The 23988-nt window shown below is 40.6% G+C and overlaps 1 protein-coding gene across 1 annotated transcript in view; it reads left to right on the top strand.

The window, feature by feature from the left end:
- ANKFN1 (ankyrin repeat and fibronectin type III domain containing 1) overlaps window positions 1-23988 on the top strand; it is a 173140-nt gene that overhangs the window by 115170 nt on the left and 33982 nt on the right. The window contains exons 9-13 of the mRNA XM_062216707.1: window positions 1352-1451; window positions 1761-1893; window positions 2366-2482; window positions 10996-11211; window positions 22608-22774. Of these exons, the coding sequence (XP_062072691.1) occupies window positions 1352-1451; window positions 1761-1893; window positions 2366-2482; window positions 10996-11211; window positions 22608-22774 (733 nt within the window). The remainder of the gene's footprint in view (window positions 1-1351; window positions 1452-1760; window positions 1894-2365; window positions 2483-10995; window positions 11212-22607; window positions 22775-23988) is intronic.

The following is a 23988-nucleotide window of genomic DNA, read 5'->3' on the forward strand; positions in this document are numbered from 1 at the left end:
TTAGACTTCATCTTGCTCATGTCTGTTAAATCCATCTGTCCATCTGCTTTCCAGCTACCAAAATTTACTTGCTTTCGTTTCCTTTCCCATCTATTTGCCTTTATAGATGTATTTTCTTTCCTTTTATTCTCCTGATCTCTGTTCTGGTGTGAGTTTTAGGAAGAAACTGACAAATAATGAATATGTTCACTATGCAATTTAACCAGAAGTCTAAGCAGCACCAGTTTCAACAGCCAAATTCATGTGCAAGTCAGAAAAAAAATTTGCTTTCAATATCAGCACAACATTGAAATTAGCATGGATGTTCATGTCAGTCAGCTGTTCATATAGCAGCAGAGGCAGGTCCACTCTGGGCCTCTGTTGTGAGCCATCCGCCTGAGTTTCTATGCTAAAAGCAGTGACATGGGCTATGTTCTCATCCCCAGTAACATGTCTCTCAGAAGTCTGGTAATAACACCAACAAACTCAGTGTCCCTTCAGTACACAGAATATAAGACTTGAAAACAGAGATCATCTAAACCCAGCTCCATGAGCACTAGTACAGGAAGTCTAGGATGTCTACTACTGTGTAAACAGAGATGACCAGAGGCAATGGATAATGTGCTCACCATTATTTCTACAGAACCTCATACATAGTAAGGTCCCAATATTCATTTACTCATGAATGCCTCAGTTTTTCCAGGTACTAGCTTTTTGATCTTGAACAATTCACTTCACTCCTTAGCTTTAGTGTCTTCTTTTGAATAACAAGGGTACTCATCATATCTATTCCTATACCAATGTGTATAAGCCAATATACACACTGGTAGAAAATGGCCCCAAAACACAAGCCCTGGTTGTACAGAAGTGAGGAGATAGGAATGACATGGTAGGGTTTTGTTCTTTTTCTATTTTCTAGATTTTCTGTGATACACTTATATTAATATTTAAATAATATTAATTTTAAAATAAAAAAAACAAAAATAATAAATCTGTAGACTAACAAAGACAGCTTTGCCAGCACTAAGAAGGCAAGTTAACATAGAGAGGTGGAGGTCAAATGAGTTGACTCCATTTCTTCTAATTTCACCTGATAATAAAGCATTCATCCTGAGAAGATGAACAAAACACTATGTGGTTTACCCTTGGAATTATAAGCATTACTCATCTCCAACATTTTTGAGTTGTTCATCAACTGAGTTAACCACTGGCATCTCAAAATGTAAGAATTTGTCATAGGAACGGATGAACTGAACCCCTATATGAAACCGAGAATGACATTGAGGGGTAAGGGGGAAAAAAGGCAGGAAGGAATTGGGAATGTTGAGCTGCCAAGTGGAATTTACACTGTATTTTCTTTTCTATGTTCCAGAAAGTTCAAAATTACAAACCACAGGCCGCAAGCAATCAGTCTCAAGGAGCCTGAAACACCTATTCCATTCCTCAAACAAGTTTGTGAAGACTTTAAAACGGTGGGTCATACTTATTCTTTTAAGGAGGTCTTAACTTCTCAGGAATGAGCTGTTACTGGTTCGAAGTGGAAACTTGGTAGACTTTTTTTTTTTGTTATTAAAGGAATGAAGTTTACTTTTCACCTGAAAATCTGGGCAAGATAGTAATTTCTCTGAGTTTTAGCCAGTGAACTTGAGATACTTAGAAGGAAAATGTTCCTAAATATATTTTAAATTCATCATTATCATGTCCAAAAAAAAATTTCTGCTATAACTCAAGCTTGGTAGAAGAGACAGCTAAAGACAATTTTTCATTTTGTTTCTTTTTAGAGGACTCTACATAGCTGTTTTATTTTATTACAAAGACAATATGTTGGTCACCAATGAAGATCAAATACCGATTGTTGAAATAGATGACTCTCACACCAGTTCCATTACACAAGATTTTCTGTGGTTCACAAAGGTATACTGAGTTCTGATTTCATTTTTCCCCAGTTTGTTGCAATGTTACTACATATTAAACTCTGAAACCATAGTTGAATGGTCTCCAGTACTGTCAAAGTACTGGAAAGGAAGTAAATTATCTCAAAGGTCCCTTTCACCCTTAAATGCCCTATGTCATTAAAAAACGCCCAAGTAGTGTCTACATTGCATTTTCAAAGCAAAGAAGCTTGCATCCTGTCAGATTGTGTCTCCACTAGTCTGAGTTATGGGATCATTTGGCAAAGACTAAAATGTGGATCTGACTGTTTCATTAACATTCAGATCTTTTTCCAATTGGACAGAGATCAAAAAGTTGTTTCGTGTATATCTGAAAATGGACTGGGGAACAAACATCAAGGGTCAGGTTTCCTTCTCCCTGCTTTGCTTTGATGCCACAACCTAAATCATGCACTGGCTTAGCCGATGATATGACCTTGTGACTTCTTTTGCAGCTGTCTTGTATGTGGGAAGACATAAGGTGGTTAAGGCAAAGCGTACCTATCTCCATGTCCTCATCCACAGTGCTGCAAACTAGGCAGAAGATGCTCGCAGCAACAGTCCAGCTACAGGTGAGGGGCCAGGCTTCTACCCAGACCTCCAAGGATTTTTTAAGTCAGACAGTTAGTTACCAATATCACCTAGAAAGGAAAAGAGTGGGCTCTTTCCTCTTTCAGATACATAGGTACGTGAATGTTCCTTGGACAGTTTACACTGCGTACTTGCTCACGTGAGGAACCTGTGCCTCTGGCCATTGCTCTAAAAGGGGATTCTTTTGAATGGTCTGTGAGTAATCTCCTTATGAAGGAGTATGGAAATTTGAACTCTAGATTTGATATTAATCAGCTGACTCATTCCTCCTGCTTGGCCTGGGTGTAATCACTTACAAAGTAAAAAGAGTTTGACTAGATCCCTTGAAGAACCCATGTTGAAATGGTATCTTCTGCATCTGAGTGTGCAGAGATGAGGAACCTGACAGATGTTTTGAGGAGTTTCTTGGTGTGATGATTTTGGCAAAACATAGACCTCTACTCATATTTTGCATATTTATAAAAATAACAAGAAAACAACAAATAATTTGTAAATGATTTACCTGTGATCCCAAATGTATCCATCCTTCCATTTTATCAGTAAAATCAGGCCAAGTCCCCAAGCCCTGCAAACATTTTTTGTAGATTACAGAACTCTCTCTAGAAATGGCATTGAATTCTAACCAATCTCTACTTAGTTTTCCTTTCCTGGTTTTCTTACATAACCTGAATTTGTGGTTCTTAGCACAGAAAAACATTTTCTATATGGAATTGGGATTCTCAAGAGATTACTGAGCCTCTATCACTGATGGGTGTTTATCTACAAAGCTGTCAGTTAAATCTACCCCAGAAATGTGCATAGCAGGATTCTATGAAAATCTGGACCATACCAACCATGTTATAAAATAGGGTCATAATGACAACAAAATACTTCTATGGTTCAACCCCGACCTGTAATCATAGGAACTTCTTTGCTTGAATGCTTGTCATAACAATTCAAACTCATGTAATAATAATAATTATTCTGTTGCTTTTATAATTCATTATGAAAGGTAACATTTATCCCTCTGTACTATACTCCTTTACATAGGAGTGTCCTGTGTCCTCAGTTGCCTCAGAGATTTTAGCAAATAGTACCCCTCATTTCAACTCATTCCTGATTATAGAACCTTCTCCTCTAATTTGAGATGTTCTTGGATCTAGGCCATGATGACTGTGCTGAATTCAAAGCACCTCTTGCTTTCATCACTGACCCATATAGGTTAGACCATGCCACTGTACCTCATACTGCCCTTTCTGTAGGCTAAAGTACATCTCCAGGAGGCTCAGACCCCTTAGTGGACCCTCCTATTAGCCCACATACAACCCAGACATGCCAGGATTATAGGCTAAACAACCTTGGAATTCCAAGCAGGCTCTTTATCATGTGTTTATTGGAGGCTTCCTAGAACACTTTCATCTGGTATCAGTAACATGAGAAGGATCAAGCTGTTACAAGCCAGGGCAGCCAGAGACTGAATGACACCAGCTTGGCCAGTGTGAACCTACCCAACTGCTCCCATTGCAATATTTCTTGAATTTCCTCAACCCCCAAATCTATTAAGCCCACTATTTTTCATTATACATCATTCCTCTTCTGAGGTCCACCTTAGATTCCTCAGTGCATCATAATTACTCCATGAAAATATTCTGAAGTTTCTACATCCATATTATTTATTTGGAAAAATCTTAAGCCTTAAAAAAAAATCTTAAGCCTGGATAAATCCAACATATCTACACTAGAGTACTTCTATATTGTGGCAGAAAAATAATAGAAACAGGCAGACAGGTATTATGTTAAATTCATAACTACAGTTCTTACATGGAATGTTACCTGCTGGTCCTATCCCATTTCTCTACTAAGTTTGCTTTCCCACACTTTAAAGCAAAAATTTAAACCCTTCACTTCCCCGTATCTCTTTGCTTTCTTCACATTCTCCATCCACATCTTGGGTGATGGCTTCATTATATAAATCATTAAGAAAATAAATATACAATAACAAAACAAACAATCCAGTTAAGAAATGGGCAAAGGACTTGAACAGGCATTTTTCAAGAGAGGAAATTCAAATGGCCAAGACACATGAAAAAATGCTCAGGATCACTAGCCATCAGGAAAATGCAAAACAAAACCACAATGAGGTTTCCTCTCACTCCTGTTAGACTGGCTCTCATATAGAAATCAACAAATAACAAATGCTGGTGAGGTTGTAGGGGAAAAGGTACCCCAATCCACTGCTGGTGGAAATGTAAACTGGTACAGCCACTGTGGAAGACAGTATGGAGATACCTCAGAAATCTGAATATAGACCTACCATTTGATCCAGCCATACCACTCCTGGGAATTGACCCAAACCAAAAGAAATTAGCATCTCAAAGAGTTATCTGTATCCCCATGTTCACTGCAGCACAATTCACAATAGCTATAATATGGAGTCAGCCCAGATGTCCATCAGCTGTTGACTGGATAAAGAAATTATGGCATGTATACACTATGGAGTACTATTCAACTGAAAAAACAAAAGATGAAATCCTGTCTTTTGCAACAAGATGGACACAACTGGAAATCATTACACTTAGTAAAATAAGCCAGTCCCCAAAAGACAGATGTCATGTGTTTTCCCTGTTTTGAGGTAATAGAATACCTAAAATGTAATGTCCTGGAGTGAAAAGGACTTTTTGAGATTCAATGATTGTTTACAGCCCTTTGTCTTCTGCTGAGGAACAGTGTTTCCTTCTTCATAATATTTGAACTCCTTTACTTAGTGTAGGGTTACCTTTATGATCATTAAGTAAATTGAAAATAGATCTTTGTAAAAATTAAGAGTGGGAATGGGAGAGGGAGGAGGAAAAGTTGAAGCATGGATGGGAGGGAGGATAGGTTGGGAAGTATTGCTATGTTCCTAAATCTATATATATGAAACTTGTATAACTTAAATTTTTTAAAAAAATTTTAAAAAAGAAAATAAATATGAAGGTGGGCTTGTGGTATAGCAAGTTAAACTGTTGCTTGGGATACCTGCATTCAAGTCTTCAAGTCTTGCCTGGTTCAAGTCCACGCTACTCCACTTCTGACTTGACTTCTTGCTAATGCCCTTAGCAGGTACCAGGTATGGCTTAAGTACCTGAGTCTGTGCTACCCACATAGGAGACCCCAGTGGAGTTCCTGAACCCTGGCTTAAGCCTGTCCCAGTCCTAAATGTTTCATACATTTGTGGAATGAACCAGATGATGGAAAAGATTCATATTCATTCATCCATACTCATTCATATTCTCTCACTCTCACTCTCCCTCCTCCTCTCCTCCATCACTGTGCCTTTCAAATAAATCAACCAGTCTTTAAAAGGAGAAACTAAATATAATTTCCCACCACCAAATGCATAATCCTCCTTGCCCTGACCCCACATTATTTCTTCCCTCCTATACTACCATATGAAGTCTCATTCCTACAACAAAAGACTCATCCCTCTGCATGTTCTCTTTCATCTCTTCCTCCCATCTTTATTTAAAACAACACATCTCAAACTTAAAAGTCATCTCTCCAACTGAACCTCCCTCTAAATTCCTACCTTGACCCTACATGCCCCTTCAGCTAACAAACTTTCTTCTCCCACTTTTATCTATCTATCTATCTATCTATCTATCTATCTATCTATCTAAAAGCAGAGATACAGACAGGAGAGGGAGGGAGAGAGAGAGAGAATATCTTCATCTGCTGATTCAGATTAGCTGAAGGGGCATGTAGGGTCAAGGTAGGAATTTAGAGGGAGGTTCAGTTGGAGAGATGACTTTTAAGTTTGAGATGTGTTGTTTTAAATAAAGATGGGAGGAAGAGATGAAAGAGAACATGCAGAGGGATGAGTCTTTTGTTGTAGGAATGAGACTTCATATGGTAGTATAGGAGAGGGAGAGGGAGAGGGAGAGGGAGAGGGAGAGGGACAGAGAATCTTCATCTGCTGGTTCACTCTTCAATTGGCCATGCTGGGGCAGGCCAAAATCAGGAGCCAGGAGCTTCTTCCAGGTCTCCCACATGGGTGCAGGGGCTCAAGTACTTGAGCCATCCTCCACTGCTTTCCCAGGTGCATTAGCAAGGAGCTGGATTAGAAGTGGAGCAGCACGAATAAGTGCCCATATGGCATGCTGGCCCTGCAGGTGAAGGCTTAGCTTTCTACACCACAGCACCAGCCCCTCTTCTCCCACTTACACAAACTTCTCGAAAGAGTTGGCCCTATACTGAGTAGTTCATTTTGCACTCTCCTCTCAACCCTATGACTTTTGTGACCTCCATGTCTAAAAAACTATTCCTTGAGGCCACTAGTAATCAGGGTAAGATAGTACTAATGAAGCTAGAACTTCCAGGTTCCTCCTTTGCACAAGCCCCTCTGGATATGGGACTCATGGAGTATTTTTGGTGGGGAGGGGAGAGAGAGCTGATTTTTAATTAGCAAACATTTCTAACCAAAGGCCTAAAGAAATTTCAGGGGAAAAGGGAGACCTGAAATTCCAAATACAGGTTGAGGGTCTCTATCCAAAATGCTTAGAATCAGAATTGCTTCAGATTTCAGAACTCTTTGGAGTTTGGAATATTTGCATGGACTTTACTGGATTAAAGTGTATCTAATCCAAAAAGCCAAATTTGGTGGAGAGATTTCTTTTTTCATCTAAATATTCACTTTTTCACCTAATTTGTATTTTTAATTTTGGATTCTTTAAGGAAGGGCCCAAAATTGTGTGGTTCAGGCCTTTAAAACTCAAATCCATCCTGCCAATGGCCAGTGTCAATAAATCCACTGGACACTTACTAAGTCCTCTTTGCAACTGACATCTCACCCTTGGGGTACACTTGGTCCCACCCTCCTTTTCTAAAGTTCCAAATCCCTTGGCTTCCATGCTCCCACACTCTCCTAATGTTCTTCCAGCTTTCTGATCTTTCTCCATCTCCTTTGCTTGCTCACAGTTTCCTCTGCTTAGACTTCCCTTCTACTTCTTCACAAATAATTCCTGCATATCCTTTTTTTTTTTTGGACAGGCAGAGTAGACAGTGAGAGAGAGAGAGACAGAGAGAAAGGTCTTCCTTTACCGTTGGTTCACCTTCCGATGGCGGCCGCAGCCGGCGCACCGTGATGATCCGAAGGCAGGAGCCAGGTGCTTCTCCTGATCTCCCATGGGGTGCAGGGCCCAAGCACTTGGACCATCCTCCACTGCACTCCCGGGCCACAGCAGAGAGCTGGCCTGGAAGAGGGGCAACCAGGACAGAATCCGGCGCCCCGACTGGGACTAGAACCCGGTGTGCCGGCGCCACAAGGCGGAGGATTAGCCTAGCGAGCCGCGGCGCCGGCCCTCAGTTTAATTTTTATTATTACTCAGGGAGCCTTTCTCTGATCACTTGATAAAGGAAGCACTCTAAGAATCTTATATTTTTCATTCAGAACAGTGATTTTTATCCCATCAGTTAGTTATCTATGGCATTATCTGCTTAGTAACCCACTTGGAATATGAGTTACTGAGTTCAGGAAAAGTATCAGTCTTGGTTACTATATTGTCAATTCTTGCCATATGGTAGACACTCAATTGGTTAAGTACTGGTTGGATAAGTAAATATATTTTGTTGGTCCAATCTATGTACCCCAAAGATCATACAATAGCGAACCATGAATAATTCTGTTTTAATGAATAACCACTTCAGTCAATATCAAGCTATCAGCTTTGGTCCAACCTAAGTCATATTTTCTGTCTAGATGATAATATGTTAATTCCATTAACAAAAAGTCAGATTTCTTACCCTAAGTGCCAGGGACCCAGAGACACAGAGATGAAGCAACCATGATTTCATGATACGAATCCCAATATATTCAATAAAGCCAGGAACATGCAAAGATAGAAATTTGTACAGGAATCACTAAGTTACAAAAGAAAAGACGGTAATTTCTACCTAAGAGAGTTATGAAACAATTCCTAGAAATGGTGAAATGTGGATTAGGTATTGAAAGTTAACTATGTGTGAGCCAGGACAGGATTCTTATTAAAGCAGTAAAGAAAATCAATACCCAAAGCAGGCATTTGGCACAGCAATTAAGATAACTTGGGGCCGGCGCCATGGCTCACTAGGTTAATCCTCCACCTACAGCGCCAGCATCCCATATGAGCACTGGGTTCTAGTCCCGGTTGCTCCTCTTCCAGTCCAGCTCTCTGCTGTGGCCTGGGAGGACAGTGGAGGATGGCCCTTGGGCCTCTGCACCCACATGGGAGACCAGGAAGAAGCACCTGGCTCCTGGCATCGGATCAGCGCAGAGCCAGCTGTGGTGGCCATTTGGGGGTTGAACCAATGGAAGGAAGACCTTTCTCTCTGTCTCTGTCAAGTAAATTAAAAAAAAATTAAAATTAAAAATTAAAAAAAAATTTTAAAAGATAACTTGGGATGCCAACATCCCGTATCACAGTGCCTAGGTTTGAGTCCCATCTCTGATTCCAATTCCAGCTTCCTCCTAATACATACCACGGGATATAGCAGGTGATAGCCTAAACATTTGGGTTCCTGCCACCTATAAGGAGACCCAGATTTAACTTCTGGCTCCTGACTTCAGCCTGACCCAGACTTGCACAGGCATTTGGAGAGTGAATAAGAAGATGAAAAACCTTTCTTACTTTTCTCCTCTCTTTCTCCTCTCTCCTTCTCCCTCCCTCCCTCCCCCTCTTCCTCTTCCTCTTCCTCTTCCTCTTCCCCTCTCTCTCTCTCTCTCTCTCTTTTCCCCCTCTCTCTCCCGTTTCTCTCTCTCGAATAAATACAAATTAATTCATAATAAAAAGCCTGAAAAGAAAAAAAAAAAAAAGTAAGGTTATACCTCACCCTGAACCAAGCATTGCTGGATTTAATCCTTCAAATGCTTCACAACATACAGAAGAGTGTAAGGGATATCAGACTGTAAGAACTCTTTAATTTTAGATGATGCAACTCAGGGCCAGAGTCCTAATTAATTTTCAGAAGTTCAACAGTTAGTAACTGCAGCCAGCCCTCAAACTCAACACCTGTGTGAATAAAGGTCTAATAGGAATGATGTGTTGGAGCCAACTGTCAAATAGTCAGGAATTCTGGAAGTCCCCTGTCAAACCCTTTGTAACTTGAAATAAGCTATGGCATGAGCATTTACACCACAGAAACTGGCATATGCTACAAATCAGGTCTATTCCTCCCTCCCTCCCTCCTACCATCCTTCCCTCTCTCCCTCTCTTTCCCTCCTTCTTTCACCTACCTTTCCTTCACCTTCCCTCCTTCCTTCCTTCCTCCCTCTTTCTTTCCATCTTACCAGCACAGCACTGCTTATTAACAAACTGCCTCCACATAAAACTATAAAACTACATAGGACAAGACTAGAAAACTACCTATGATTTAGAAGGTAATTTTTGGAAATGAAAAGCCTGTCTGATTAGGCCATTTAAAAATAATAATAATGCTGCCAAATGAATTTTTATAATATGTTGGTAATTATTTATGAAATTCCCTATTTGTTTTGTGTCTGATCTTTGTGAGGATGGATAAAAGGCTTAAGACACAGTCCCTACCAGTGAGGGAACATTCCAGTGTTTTCTGAGATGTGGATGTTGACCAGATGGCTCACTCATTTTTAGGTCAACCTTGTCACTTTTACAAATTCCAGTTCTACTTTTGCTCTCACGCTAGCAGGTCACCGCGTCATCATTTATGTGAGCTCACAAAAATAACAGCTAGGAGCTCTGCGATGATTTATAAGTTTAAAAATCATAGATATTTAAAGGGGGAACTTTATCATATTTATCCAGTGCTCTAGGTTAGAAATCTTCAAGCCATGCATATTTGAAAAACTCATATTTATTTTAGCAACACTCATCAGAGCCACTCCACATTTAATGTGGCATCCTTCCCTTCCTACCTTTTTAAAAGTATTGTCTGCCTTAGTTGACCTAGTTTTTAAGCAATTTGAAGGCACTTGTAAATAAACAGAACCCCTGAAATGCAGATAAGTCAAACCAGGCCAATTTCCCAACTAAAGTACCTTGAAGGCACTGTGCAGTCATTGGGGGATCTGTACAATGTGCTACATTGTCAATTCACATCTTCATTTTAAACAACCCCACCTCATAGCTTACTGTAGATCTCTTGAAAACTTCACAAATGGCATACTTGGAATATCAGGCATTTTTCTTTAAAACATCTGGGATTCTCTTCAAGTGCTGGTAACTGGGGTTTATGTTCTGGTGCCTCTATGTGGGTAAGAGATATTTACAGATATTGAATTTGCTTAAGAAAACAATTTTTGTGCCTCTTTCTACAATCTCTGCAGGCTCATGATGAAGACATTTTCTTTCAGCTTCAGTTAAATACATGTCTACGAAGCCACACATTCTGAGTTTAAGTATGCAAGAAAAATAAAAACAGCTTTTGAGAAGTGAGATAATTATTAAAAGTATCTTGCTGTAGTTCTTCTGCTGCTTTGTTTACACAGTATCACCTAAGCCACCAAGAATCTATTTCTTTCTAGAACTTGCTGGGAACACACAACCTGGGAAGAGTTTACTATGAGCCCATTAAAGATCGGCATGGAAACACACTCATAGTCACCATCAGAGAGGTGGAGATGCTTTATTCATTCTTCAATGGCAAATGGATGCAGATCTCCAAGCTGCAAAGCCAGAGAAAATCTCTGTCAACACCAGAAGAGCCAACGGCCTTAGACATTTTACTAATAACTGTACAGGTATGTAGTTTTTAAAATTTCCTATAATATCTGAATTTAAAAACACAATTACAGACCAAGAGCCATTTGTACCTGTAAATGCAGGGTAGATAGGGTTCCCAGACAGATGACTGCTCCTGTTCCACACACAGGAAACACAAAAGTGCTTTTATTTACCACTCTCTGGATCTGGAACCCATCCAACAAAACCAGTAGAGGGCACCCTGAAGATGTCCTGACCAATAAACCAATGGGAAACACTGGGACAAATAACTGAATGGGGGGAAACCTGTAGATATTATTATCAAGGCATTAAAACAATACCTAGGCCGGCGCCGCAGCTCACTAGGCTAATCCTCCGCCTTGCGGTGCCGGCACACCGGGTTCTAGTCCCGGTCAGGGCGCCGGATTCTGTCCCGGTTGCCTCTCTTCTTTTTTTTTTTTTTTTTTTTTTTTTTTAATTTTTGACAGGCAGAGTGGACAGTGAGAGAGAGAGACAGAGAGAAAGGTCTTCCTTTTGCTGTTGGTTCACCCTCCAATGGCCGCCGCGGTAGCGCGCTGCGGCCGGCGCACCGCGCTGATCCGAAGCCAGGAGCCAGGTGCTTCTCCTGGTCTCCCATGGGGTGCAGGGCTCAAGGACTTGGGCCATCCTCCACTGCACTCCCTGGCCACAGCAGAGAGCTGGCCTGGAAGAAGGGCAACCGGGACAGGATCGGTGCCCCGACCGGGACTAGAACCCGGTGTGCCGGCGCCACAAGGCGGAGGATTAGCCTATTGAGCCGCGGCGCCGGCCTGGGTTGCCCCTCTTCCAGGCCAGCTCTCTGCTGTGGCCCGGGAGTGCAGTGGAGGATGGCCCAAGTCCTTGGGCCCTGCACCCCATGGGAGACCAGGAGAAGCATCTGGCTCCTGCCATCGGATCAGCACGGTGTGCCGGCCACAGTGCGCCAGCTGCGGCGGCCATTGGAGGGTGAACCAACAGCAAAGGAAGACCTTTCTCTCTGTCTCTCTCTCTCACTGTCCACTCTGCCTGTAAAAAAAAAAAAAAAAATACCTGAATGGACTGTGGTAAATAGCACATTTCTAGAATTCCTAGACCATGTGTGTGTGTATGTGTGTGCACGTGTGCCTGCACACACACATGCACATGCATGTATAGGTGGCATTTTGAAAAAAAAAAAAAAAAAAGCTTGTTCATTACAATACTCCCTTGAGACAGAAAGGCATGATTAAGTCCCCAGGAAAGAAATGACTGGAGCTCAAAGATGTCAACTGACATAGGGCTACACACCAAACAGATTTAGTGAAGCTAATGAAGCTTTCATGTCAGTCAGCTTTTCACTTCCAGGCCCTGGCAGGGACCCTGGCAATTTCACATTCATAATCTTTTCCTCAAAAATGGTACCCGAAACCATATTAGCATCAGGTGCCACAAAACTTGGAATCTGTGCTAGGCACACACAAAATGACAGAGCTCATTTCAACTGTGATCTTTGGCTGCAATCAGTCTTCTTTCTGCTCTGCTACCTCAAGTTCTGGGGTAGGTTTGGGGGTTTAGTGAGGGATGGAAGATGAAACCAAAGGTAAAAGGTTCCCCTGAGTATTGAATGGCCATTAAAATTCAAAATCTAGGCAACTTAGATACAGACTCTTGGTCTGGATGGCAGCCTGGGGATACAAGGCCATGTTACCTCCTGACTGCATGCTCTCTCCAGTCCCATACTGTCTCATGTGTTATGTGGCCATGGCTACTAGCTCCTTCCCTTCCTTCTTCCCACCTTTCTTCCATCTTTCCTATACTTTCCTTATTCCTCATGGGGACGAGCTGTATAGAACTCCCCAGTTAGGTAAAGTTAGAAGAAACATTTACATTGAGCCCCCATGCAACCAATGGCCTAAATCCAAAAGACAGCTCATCTTGAGTAACAAGGAAGGAAATGCCCAGTCACACATGAAGAAGCCAAATCTGAGCCTCAGTAGCTATTCATGGTCACCATAAACCACTAACTTACTATCTAACTTACTTTCATTCCCCACAGAGCAGGTGGCCCATACAATAATGTCACCTCTTTGTGACTTGCACTGCCCCTAACCAAGACAAAATTCAATATAGCAAACATAAGCTAACTGGTTCAAGCCAATACTTGTGTATTGGATTTTTATGAATTTGAATTCATAGAAAATTGATGGAGACTATATGCATGTGTGAAGGAGGTAGGGGCAGGGAGCACAGACATTTGTTGCTCCCCTCTTCACCTTTTATAAGCAAGTGCTAAAAGAAACATTTAAAAAAATCATAACAAATTGAGCTTTTACAGGGTGACTAATACACTAATCCCCTATAGGGATAAACGGGGGTCTGGGCTACCTTTGCTCCTAGAAACACAGCACAGGCCCCAGCATGATATAATACCTGGTTTCTCCTAGACTTATTACATTAAAAATGTGTTACAGGTGCAGAAAAATTCCAATCTGGTGAAAGGTTGTTAGAGAAGGAGACCAAAATTAGAGACAGGATCAGGTTTCCACACAGATCCAAGTGGAAAATTTACCCCCGCTGACTGGCACATTCCTGCTTGATGTCATTCCCACCCACCCCCTCTCTCCCTCTTCCTCCCCCTATTCTCTCTCCCCTCCTTCTCAAATAGGTCTACACTGGACAGGAAACAGGGGATAAAACTCCTAGGGCTAATATCCAATCACTTCTAGACTCAAGATTTACCTATGTCAGAAGTTGGCCATATCAATCCAACCTGAAGGTAGAGATGGGTCTTGATAGTATCCCAAAGCAGTCTGGGCAGTTCCCACAACAACAGGCCACAGACCACTCTCTTACTCAGGGGCAGTGATGAGATGACTCCTAGGCCTTCTGATTAGAAAGTTGGGATTCCTCCTGAGGTCTTACAGTGCATTCAGGGCACCCTTGGAGTCAGACCAACAAGGTATGAGTCCAGACTCCCCCCTTTCTAGTTACATGGCCAGGGCCAGTTCCTTAACTTTTCAACTTTTGTTTCTCCTCCCCTCAAAAAACAAACTCAACTTCATAGAGTTCAGATGAACATTAAATGAATTCCTATGTAAAGCTTTGGAACAACACAAAGTAAGTGCTCAATAAATGTTAGTAATTGTTATTCTCTACTCAGAAAAACTCAAGCAATGCTAGGCTCGCTTCAGGTCATACCTAGTCCATTTCCTCTCCCCTGCTCCCCTAGAAGACCTCTGGTACTGACCCTATGTCTCTTGGGGACATTTTATCTCTCCCTCTACCTTTTCTAACTGCAAAGCAAAAGTGATATGATCCGTGATGGAGTTTTCAAAAAGAGGTAAGGGCTTTAACCAAGGCTTAGCCCACAGCTAGTCTACTAATCCCTAGGGCCCTAGAGAACCTCCAGGGTCCAACTCCTGAAAACTCTTGACCCTCTCGAATCCCAGACCTTATAACTGGCCTCTCTCCCATCCCTGCGAAAGAGGAAAGTCCTGCTCATTCTTGTCTGGGATGAATAAGATAGAGTCATTCTAAAGACTAACTGGCAATGAGAGTATTTCTAATAGGGAGATTTCAGGTGCTGAGTTATTCTGACCGTGATCTTCCAGGGTCACTTAACTAACTGGAAGCCTCACAATCATTTATAAGTTTGCCATTTTCTCTGAAGATTAATCTCTCATAAGCATACTCTATAAAGGCATTTCAAAGGGCTTGTGGAAAATGCCTATTAGCTTTCTCCAAGAACTTTTTGAAGTATCCTCCTCTATTCAAGTTTTTGACCCCTTGTCACATTTATGATATCATTTGATGCTCCCACAAATCCAGTAAGGTTAACCGGGTAATTTTATTTTATCTAGATCACAGATAAAGCCATTGATTTCAAGGAAATTTCTTGCCAAGGTTTTATGTGTCAAAAAGTATGAGAGTGTCAGCATCTGACAGTGATTGGGAGGTTAAAACACTATTTGGGATGCCCAAATTCCATTTAAGACTGCCTGGATTGAAGTCCTGGCTCCACTGCTGATTCCTGCTCCCTGCTAACGTGCACCTTGGGAGAGAGCAGGTGGTGGGTCAAGTAGTTGGGTTCCTGCTGCCCACATGGGAGATTTGAATTGAGATCCTGGACGTCACTGTGTATATTTGTGGAGTGGAGATGGATCTGTCTCTCGCTTGCTCTCACTCTCTCACCCTTTCAAATAAATGTAAATAATAGTATAAGAAGATTCAAATTCATGTCTTCTGACTCCTGGCCTTGGGTCGTTCCCCTTTTGCAATGCTGTGTTACATACCTTACCTTCCTTTTCTCTGCATCCATTTTTAAAGTGTGATCCTAGGGAGGCTGTGGTACAGCTTGCCTCCCATCCCCTCCCATGCCTGCTTTCCTTCGCTCCTTAGCCGTTCCTTGTTACCACCAGGTACCCAGTGTCATCTTTTTACACACTATGTGCCTGTGACCTACTACCTTGTCTGCATTTTTCTCATTGTTTTCCCCAAAACATTCCTACTCATTCTTCTCTCATGCTGCTTCTAGAATGGATCAACATGTATAGGAGTCAGAAAGATAGTGGAAATGAGTCAATTGTGATGCACTTAAACACCTGAGTTCACACAAAAACTTATAAAAAATGTTCATTTAAACATTATTCATAATAAGAGTATAAATAACCTAAATGTCTAACAGCTGATGAATACATACACAAAACGCTGTATATCTGTATGACAGATTATCCAGTCATAAAAATAAGTGAACTATGACTCACTATGATATTGTTAAACTCTGAAAATATTCTACCAAGAGAAGGAATCCAGGCACAAAATGCCACAGGTTATATGATTCCACTTATGTGATATGTCCAGCATAGGAAAATCATAGAGAAAAAAGGAGATTAGTGGTTCCAGGGACAAGGGGAGGGGAGGTTAGGGAATGATGGGTAATAAATTTGAGGTTCATTCCAAGAGTGATAAAATAGTAGTCAGATAGTGGTAATAGTTGCAATACTTTGTGAATGTACAAAACCCACTGAACTGCACACTTTAAAAGAGTTACTCTTTTAGTATATAAGTTATATCTCAATTTAAGAAACAGTTATAAGTAATGGGGACAACATTTCTTGAAACTGCTCATACCGTCTGAAAGACAGCAGCCTGTATTCAGCCTCAGCTGATTACAGTGTTAAGAACGTGTTCACAGAAATATTCTCCACTTTTCAAAGAGAAGTTGGAAACCCAGAGTTTACAGTAAAATCTCCTTCTTTCTAAAAGTTAGAACATTCAGAAAATGTGAATTCTTTGTCATGCATATAATTTTAGGCCCACAAAGACCACCAGCCACTATTCTGTAACCTCTGCCATCCTGGTCAATTCAACAGACATACCCTATCCAACAGAGTAATAGCCCTGAAGTCGCTGGAAAAGCAACCATCTACTGTGCCTCTAAAAAGCTCACAGCACATCTGGCCACTAAAGAGAGGTTGGATATGCTCTCCCTAGTCACTACTCTAGCATACTCACTTCTCTCCCAGAGGCCTAGCCCCACACCCCACCACCTCTGGGCCTCTCCCTTCATGTTTAATAAACATTTTTTCAACACCAGCTAGGTGCCAGGCACTCTTCTGGGTGCTATAGGAAAAACAAATGAATAAGTCAAGGTCTCTGCTCTCAACGAGTTCAGTCAAGGGAGAGAGACAGACTTGTAAACAAATCAAGGTAATACAAGGCAGAATTAAGGCAGAGCTTGATAGCAGTACAAATAGTGTACTATGGGAAAACAGACAAAGTAGCTATTAATTCTGACTGAAAATATCAGGAAAGGTGTTACAGAAGAGGTGGCGTTTGGCTGAGTCTTGAGTTAAGTGTATCAGGTAGCCAAAAGGGAGAAACAGAGACAGGAAGGAGAGAGGGAAGGAGAGAGAGAAAGCTGGAGGGAGAGGATGATTAAATAGATGGAATTAAATTTTGTGGAGGGTGAGATAAAGAAATGAGGCAGAAGCCAGAAAAGGAGACCACTGCCTCCCTGGACGCACAGTGGATCTTTCACAATCTTCTTATGGCCTTTATTACCTGGGTTACAAAAAACTCTTACCACATATGTCCCTCACACTTTGAGTTCCATAAAGGAATGGTCTTTGCTGGACATCTTGGTGTCATTAATATCCTGTCATAGTGCCTGTCAAATAATAGATGCTGAATAAAATATGGTAGAATGAGTGAATTCACAAACCAAAAATTGAAAGAGAGAGGTTGGACAGGTATAGAGAAAGAAAAAAAGAAATCCATTTTGGCTAGATCCAAGGACAGACATGTAAGTTAGAGGTCAAATCAGGAGGTTAAGACCTACCACATTCAAACTGGTTTTAGAAGGCCTTTCTAGTTACCTTAGACTATGTGAGTGAGACACCTTCTTTATCTTCCCATGCATTTCTTGGGCTCTAAAAACACTCTGGTAAATGACTGTGTAAAGGCAGGAAAACACATCGTATATGCCCACTAGTAGTCTTTTAAAATATTGAATGAAAGACTAAATTCCTCCATCCCAGAATGGTTTGGTTTTCATATAACCATAATATATTCCTAACTTAATTCCTATTTGTGGTTGTTCTGACACTCACAGGTTTTTCTTACTCCTTTACCCATCCTATATTTGTACTTTTGGATTTTGATCTTGACAAAAACATATTTTTATTAAGTTTCAACCCTAATTATGATGGGTTTATTTTTCAATGCATCAAGTCATTCATAGCTTTATTACTATTTTCCAGAAAATCAAAACCACACAAAATTTGGGACCCACAAATTTGATACACACACTCTTGATTTGTCTGGAATGTCAATAAATAAGCTGAACAGTCTGGACTTGAGGACCAGCCCCTTCTGGGTCACCACTCAATAAGTTTACTATTCCCACATCATCACCACCATCTACAAATCTTTAATCCAGATATTTAGCTTGTTAAAGTAATGTGTTCAAGGATCTATTTTCCCCAGTTTAGTTAATGAGATATTACACTGGAGACTTTGCCCTGGTCCGTCAATCCTCTTCTATTGCTATTAGAAATTAAAGCTGTCTGTATGATTTGCCTCTTACAAAACCAAGCTGACCCCAATTTAGAGCCTCAGATTTTCCTGGATGAATTATAATTTGATTGTTTGATGAATTCATTTTCCTCAAAGATCAATAACTTGCAGGTCCTTAACTACTGGAGTCATCCTGTGTTTCTCCCTATTCTGTTTCAAAGACAGGCATATTTGTCCTCTTCCAGTCTTCAGGGACTTTCTTGTTCTCAATGTCCTCTGAAAAATAATGACCCATGGGTCTGTAGCCACATCTGCTTGTTCAGTAAGTACCCCTAGGGTGCACATCATCAAATGCTGATAGTTTTTCTTTCTCTCATTAAACATTTCACTCCCTTTCATTAGTCATTAATGGTCCCAAAGTCTACCTTGACTGAACTTCTTCCAACTACTTTCTCTATTCTGCACAGATATAATAGGAGACCTTTTGCAAATTCAACTTTATTCATCTTCTGATATATTAATAAGAATCCTTTCTTTAGATCATGAAGTCAAATGCTTTTTCTTTTTTGCTGACTGTGTAAAGTTGATTAGGCTTGCTTCTCTGTACATGTTAGTTATATCACCCAATTGGTGAGCATTCTATTTTGTCCCTGTTTTGCTATTCCCTTATGTTGTTTTAAGGACCTGGCTTGATTTCTACATGTGGTGTAGAAATTTTAAACAGAAATAGTACTGGGTGCTCAGAACACAAAGCAATGAGGCAATACAGCCCTACCATTTACTTCATATTCTTTTTTTTTTTTTTTTTTTTTTATTTTTGACAGGCAGAGTGGACAGTGTGAGAGAGAGAGACAGAGAGAAAGGTCTTCCTTTGCCGTTGGTTCACCCTCTAATGGCCGCCGCGCTGATCCGATGGCAGGAGCCAGGTGCTTATCCTGGTCTCCCATGGGGTGCAGAGCCCAAACACTTGGGCCATCCTCCACTGCACTCCCTGGCCACAGCAGAGAGCTGGCCTGGAAGAGGGGCAACCGGGACAGGATCGGTGCCCCGACCGGGACTAGAACCCGGTGTGCCGGCGCCACAAGGCGGAGGATTAGCCTGTTGAGCCACGTTCATATTCTAATTCAAGAAATATATAGGGGCCAGCACCGTGGCATAATAGGTAAAGCCACCGCCTATGGTGCCGGCATCCCATATGGGTGCCAATTCGAGTCCCGGCTGCTCCACTTCCAATCCAGCTCTCTGCTATGGACTGGTAAAGCAGCAGAAGATGGCCCAAGTCCTTGGGCCTTTGCATCCACGTGGGAAGACAGTTGAAGCTCCTGGCTCCAGATCAGCACAGCTCTGACCATTGTGACCAGTGGGAAGTAAACCAGCAGATGGAGGTCTCTCTCTCTCTCCTCTATCTTCTCTGCCTCTCCTCTCTTTGTAAGTCTGACTTTCAAATAAATAAATAAATCTTTTTTTAAAAAAGAAATATATATATACATATATATACATATGTGTGTATATATATATATATATATATATATATACACATACATAAATTTAAGCACTTCTCCTTTATGCCCACACTACCTCCATCAGAAAAGTTGATTTCAGGATATTAGGATATTGTGATCATCTTTCTGAACTTCCTCAAGAGTAGAGACCACATTATATTCAACTGAAACCCTGATGTCTCCCATGGCACCTGACACACCACAAGAACTCAATATTTGTTGATAAAGGATAGGACAGAGGAGACCATACACAACAATGTATGCAGGTGTAGCAAATGGTTAATTCTACAGAGCAAGGCTCATTCCTTCTGAGTGCAGTGGTCCAGGAAGGCCCTGTAACTTTCTGTTCCAAATCGAACTCTATAGAAATTGAAAGGTTTGAAATGTTCGCTTTTGTTTTCCTTCTTGCTTTCTCTGTATTTAGTGGTAGAGTTGGTTCCCCAAATTCCACCTTTAAAAATACATTTATATTATGTATTTACATTTATTAATATTGTTTTAATTGATAAGCCGTAATTGTAAATATATATGGGGTACATAAATTATATATGCATGAAGATTAAATCTAGTATCACCATTTTTTGTGTTTGATGAGACATTTTAAGTTGACCATTTTTGAAAATCAGGCTAAATTCTAGCTTGTAGGAAACCTTCTCTGACAATCAGTAACCTTTGTGTCCCACATTCAGCTGCCCAAATTTTTGAAACTCTTACCTACTGATATGGGGGAAGGAAAAGAATGTCTGCACTATCTAAGTATTAATCATCTTAGTGCCTACAATTGTATAGAGAAGAAACAGTCATAAATAATGCACTGGATAACTGATTATGTTTAAAACAAGGTTCCATTCAAACATCCCTCTGTGCATAACCGTGTTGCGACTTTCAATTTTTTTTAAAGATTTAATTTATTTATTTGAGAGGCAGAGTTATGGAGAGAGAGAGAGAGAGAGAGAGAGGGAAAGACAGAGATAAAAGTCTTCCATCTGCTGATTCACTCCCCAAATGGCTGCAGTGGCTGGAGCTGGGCCAAACCAAAGCTAAGAACTTCCTCTGGGTCCCCAACGTGGATGCAGGGGCCCAAGGACTTAGGCCATCCTCCACTGCTTTCCCAGGCCATAGCAGAGAGCTGGATCAGAAAAGGAGCAGCTAGGACATAAGCCAGCATCCAAATGGGATTTTGGTGCCACATGCAGAGGCTTAGCCAACTGAGCCACATCAGCAGCCCAGCACTTGTTATTAAAGCAACTACCCTGTTCAGTCTCTACTGCTTACGGAATACTGTAGACTAACAAAATAATGCAAATTTAATGCAAATCTGGTATAAAGCAAAATCCAGTCTTGTGAAAGCAACAGATTTGTAGAGCTGATGATGTGGAAATCTAATCCAATCACAAGCAAAGCCACAGAATTGAGAAGCAATAGACCAATAAACAGTTGAAGGATGCTATATGAATAAAATTTGAGTATCAAAATTTTAAGATGCCAGGAAAAAATATATAAAATCATCAACTGCTTTTGCAAAAATTATACTCTTTATAATTACATCATGAAAATCAAATAAGAGTGTCATTTCAGTTATCATACAACTCAGTCTAACAAAATGAGCTGAGGGGTAGGTATTTGGTACAGCAGTTAAGACATCACTTGGGATAACTGCATCCCATACCAGAGTGCCTGAGTTTAACCAGTTTCCTGGTAATGCCAACCCAGGGAGGCAGCAGGCTCAAGTAGTTGGATCCCTGCCACCCACACAGGAGACCTGGATTGAGTTTCCAGTTCCTGTCTTTGGCCTGGCTCAGCCCCAGCTGTTGTGTGCCTTTGAGGACTGAACCAATGGATGAAAGATCTTTGCTTTTCTTTCTCTCAATCTCTCAATCTCTCTCTCACCTTTTCAAATAATTTAAACAAAAAATTTTAAATGTATTCTGAAAATAATAAATATAAAAATTTAAGGCACAATGGGTTAAGCCGCCACCTGCAATGCCACCGTCCCATTTTGGGGTACCATTTCAAGTATCAGCTACTCTACTTCCAATGTGGTACCCTTCTAGCATATCTGGGAAGGCAATGGAAGGTGGCCCAAGTATTTGGGCCCCTGCCACCTACCTTGGAGATCTGGATGGAGTTCATGGCTCCTGGCTTCGACCTGGCCTGGCCCAAACCATCTCTGCCATATGGGGAGTGAACCAATACATGTAAGATCTCTGTCACTCTGCCTTTCAAATAAATAAAATAAATCTAAAAAAAATACAAGTAATAATTAAAGTTGAAAAAACAATTAAGCTTGACTCATTTTCATAATTAATACATAATTGTAACTACAACTTAAGTGTTAATAATAAGACATAAAGTATACAACTTGGCATTACTTTTTGTTTCAGTTTTAAAGATAAAGAATCAAACCTTTTTCCTACTTGCTATAAACTTGACTTTATTTTAAATTGTTTCACTTAAAATTTACTTTTCCATTTGAATTATTCTGAAATTATGAAACTTTCTGTACCTGCTTTGTCAGCTTTTATACTTGTAGATATGAACTTTCTCCCAGCAAAACTGTTAAGCCCTCCAAGGACAGAAATTATGGATTTCATTTTTTCTTTATTACCTGCCTCCACCACAACCAGCTTCTTCCTAATCACAAAACCCACACATTCACCCCTGGCACAGAAATCTAGGGAAAATAAGCACACAGAATATATTAACGACTGATTGCCTGACTTGGAGGGGAATTCTCCTGAAGGTAAGAACAGCTGCACCACCAACACTTCCCCAACACTCATGGTGGTACCTGAGGTTTCCCACATACTTAGTTAGCCACAGCTCCTTTCATTCACAACAGGCCCCCAGTATAGAGGAAAAACCTCTGTGATCATCTTTTGAGGCTTTTTTTTTTTTTTTTAATTTTCAACCTACAGGACATTCTCTTCTATCACAAAAGGAGTCATCAGCGTCTCTCCCCTGGATTATATCTGGGTTACCTAAAGCTATGCAGCTCTGTGGATCAGATCAAAGTTCTCGTCACCCAAAAGTTACCCAACATTCTCTGTCACATGAAGATCCGTGAAAACAATAACATCTCCAAGTAAGTGGTCAGGAGTTGGGGTTTATCATGGGCTGGGACTACAGCTTGAGTGGCCCATGTGATATGCCAAGATAGACATGAAGTGTTACTTCTCAGTGCAGTTTCTGTGGTGAGATGTCTCTCACACAGGCTAGAGCAGCAGCAGAGCTGAGTTTTAACGCTAGGATTAGGAAGGTTTGCAGTATTATTTGGTAGGAGGAATGAGCCCATTAAATGGATGAACTATACTTTCACTTTCCTTTCTGCATTATTCATGATGCAACCACTGGTGCTCAACTTTTCATGAGCACTTTTCTTTCAACACTGCTACTTCAAATTTTTTTCTTCATAGTCAAAAATGTTCTTTTTAAGTATCATCTGTGCAAATGACTTCTAATACAGCTACTGATTCCTCCATGGTCTAAAAGGGCTCTCTTACCCCCTTCACCCTCTAGCCTAAGGACTTTGTGTGTTTCCTCTACTCCTCATGATTCTCTAGGGAAGAAAAGTAACAAGGGCTGAGATTCTAGAAATTTTCTCTGTGTTTTGGCATTTGGTGAATCATCCTGTTGGCTTTGGGAAAGTTACCCAATCTTGGTAATCCAGCTCAACTTTACAACTAACCATCACAGCATGCCTCTGAAAGTCCACAATACTAAACTGAATCAGTGTCCTGAGAGGACAAGAAATTCATTTAGCTGTACATTTATGTGCATTTCTTGATATGTAGACTGTATTTCAAAAACAGAATATCAAATTTAGTCAATTTTTGCAATAAATAAAATATAATATCTCTACAAAAAAAGAACAATAATTGTTCTCAACATGGGGAAAATTGTTTTCAACATGGAGGAAAAAAGAAAGGAAAATGGGAAAGAAACAAATAGCTAGAAAAATGAAATAATAATCTCCATAATTCTTAAGACTTCAAAGAGTACAAACTAGATCCTCAAATTCTAGTTAATACTCATGAATTTGCTTATCCACAGCTGGATTCTAATTCGGTCATTTAAAATTTGGCCCCTAAACAAGCAATACTTTATTAAGTGAAATGTTTTGCAAAGTTTACTAGGTAGGTATTACTCAATGAGGATGAAGGAGATGATGATGATGAAGATGAGGATGGTCTCTTTGAAGAACTCACTGAGTAGTACCCTATTCTTGGCTTTCAGTTATCAGTAACAGCTGGACTTTAAGTCTGCCATCTGGTGGTCACTTCTACAATCAACATTCGT

Source organism: Lepus europaeus, chromosome 18, assembly GCF_033115175.1.
Source record: "Lepus europaeus isolate LE1 chromosome 18, mLepTim1.pri, whole genome shotgun sequence".
NCBI lineage: Eukaryota > Metazoa > Chordata > Mammalia > Lagomorpha > Leporidae > Lepus > Lepus europaeus.